Raw genomic sequence first — 887 nt, forward strand, 5'->3', positions numbered from 1 at the left:
ACCGCCCGAGCCCCTCGGGGACGCGTCACGAGGCTCTTGCCCGCTCCCTCCCAGGTCTCATGGGCCGCGCCATCCCCCCTGAGCGACACAGCCCCCACCATCTGAAAGAACAGCACCACATCCGCGGCTCCATCACGCAAGGTACCCCCTCCCCCCACCCCCACGCCTCACGGCAGCTGCAGGGAGATGACAGCAAGGTGGGGGGTGGGTACCCGAGTGCCGTGGGAACCAGATCAGGGCAGGCGCTTGGGAAGGAGTGCGAACACCTGCAGTGACGGGGACACGCGCAAGTCCGGTGGGGTGTTTCTCATTCGCAAAGAGAGCAAAATGCGCCCCCCGCCCCCCACCCATTCTTCGGACACCATTCATTGAGCACCTACTGTGCGCTTGGCGCTGCCTGTATGACCTTGCGGGACGGTTTGGAGAAGAAGGTGCCGTGGGCGGGAGGATTGTGGGTCAGATTCCTGGGATCTCAGTTGGTTGGTCCGCGGCGAGCGGCTGCTGCGAACCCCGGTCGACGCTCTTTAACTGGAGAGTGTCCCCCAAAAACTTGTCCGCATGCTTTGAATAACGGTCAAGGCCATGTTCATGAAGGGACAGTTCCCCTTCGACATCAAGCCATCGGCCGTGAAAGCGTGGATACGTTTTTGGGGGGACGCCCTGCGTGTTATTTCATTGAAGGCTCGCGAGGGGGGCCAGTGCGCCCCTTTTATAGGTGAAGACGGCGGGGCTCAGGGGGGTCAGGTCATGTGATTCGAGCCCAGAACCCGCTGGTGAGGAGGCCCCGGTGAGGGTGGGGGCCGGTGTGAGATCTCGCCGTCTCCGCCCCGCAGGGATCCCGCGGTCCTACGTGGAGGCCCAGGAGGACTACCTGCGCCGCGAGGCCA

General features: G+C 63.8%; 1 protein-coding gene across 1 annotated transcript in view; it reads left to right on the forward strand.

The window, feature by feature from the left end:
* NCOR2 (nuclear receptor corepressor 2) overlaps positions 1-887 on the forward strand; it is a 172,730-nt gene that overhangs the window by 139,655 nt on the left and 32,188 nt on the right. The window contains 2 exon segments of the mRNA XM_014533346.1: positions 33-141; positions 834-883. Of these exon segments, the coding sequence (XP_014388832.1) occupies positions 33-141; positions 834-883 (159 nt within the window).

The sequence above is a fragment of the Myotis brandtii genome, unplaced genomic scaffold (assembly GCF_000412655.1).
Source record: "Myotis brandtii unplaced genomic scaffold, ASM41265v1 scaffold97, whole genome shotgun sequence".
Lineage (NCBI taxonomy): Eukaryota > Metazoa > Chordata > Mammalia > Chiroptera > Vespertilionidae > Myotis > Myotis brandtii.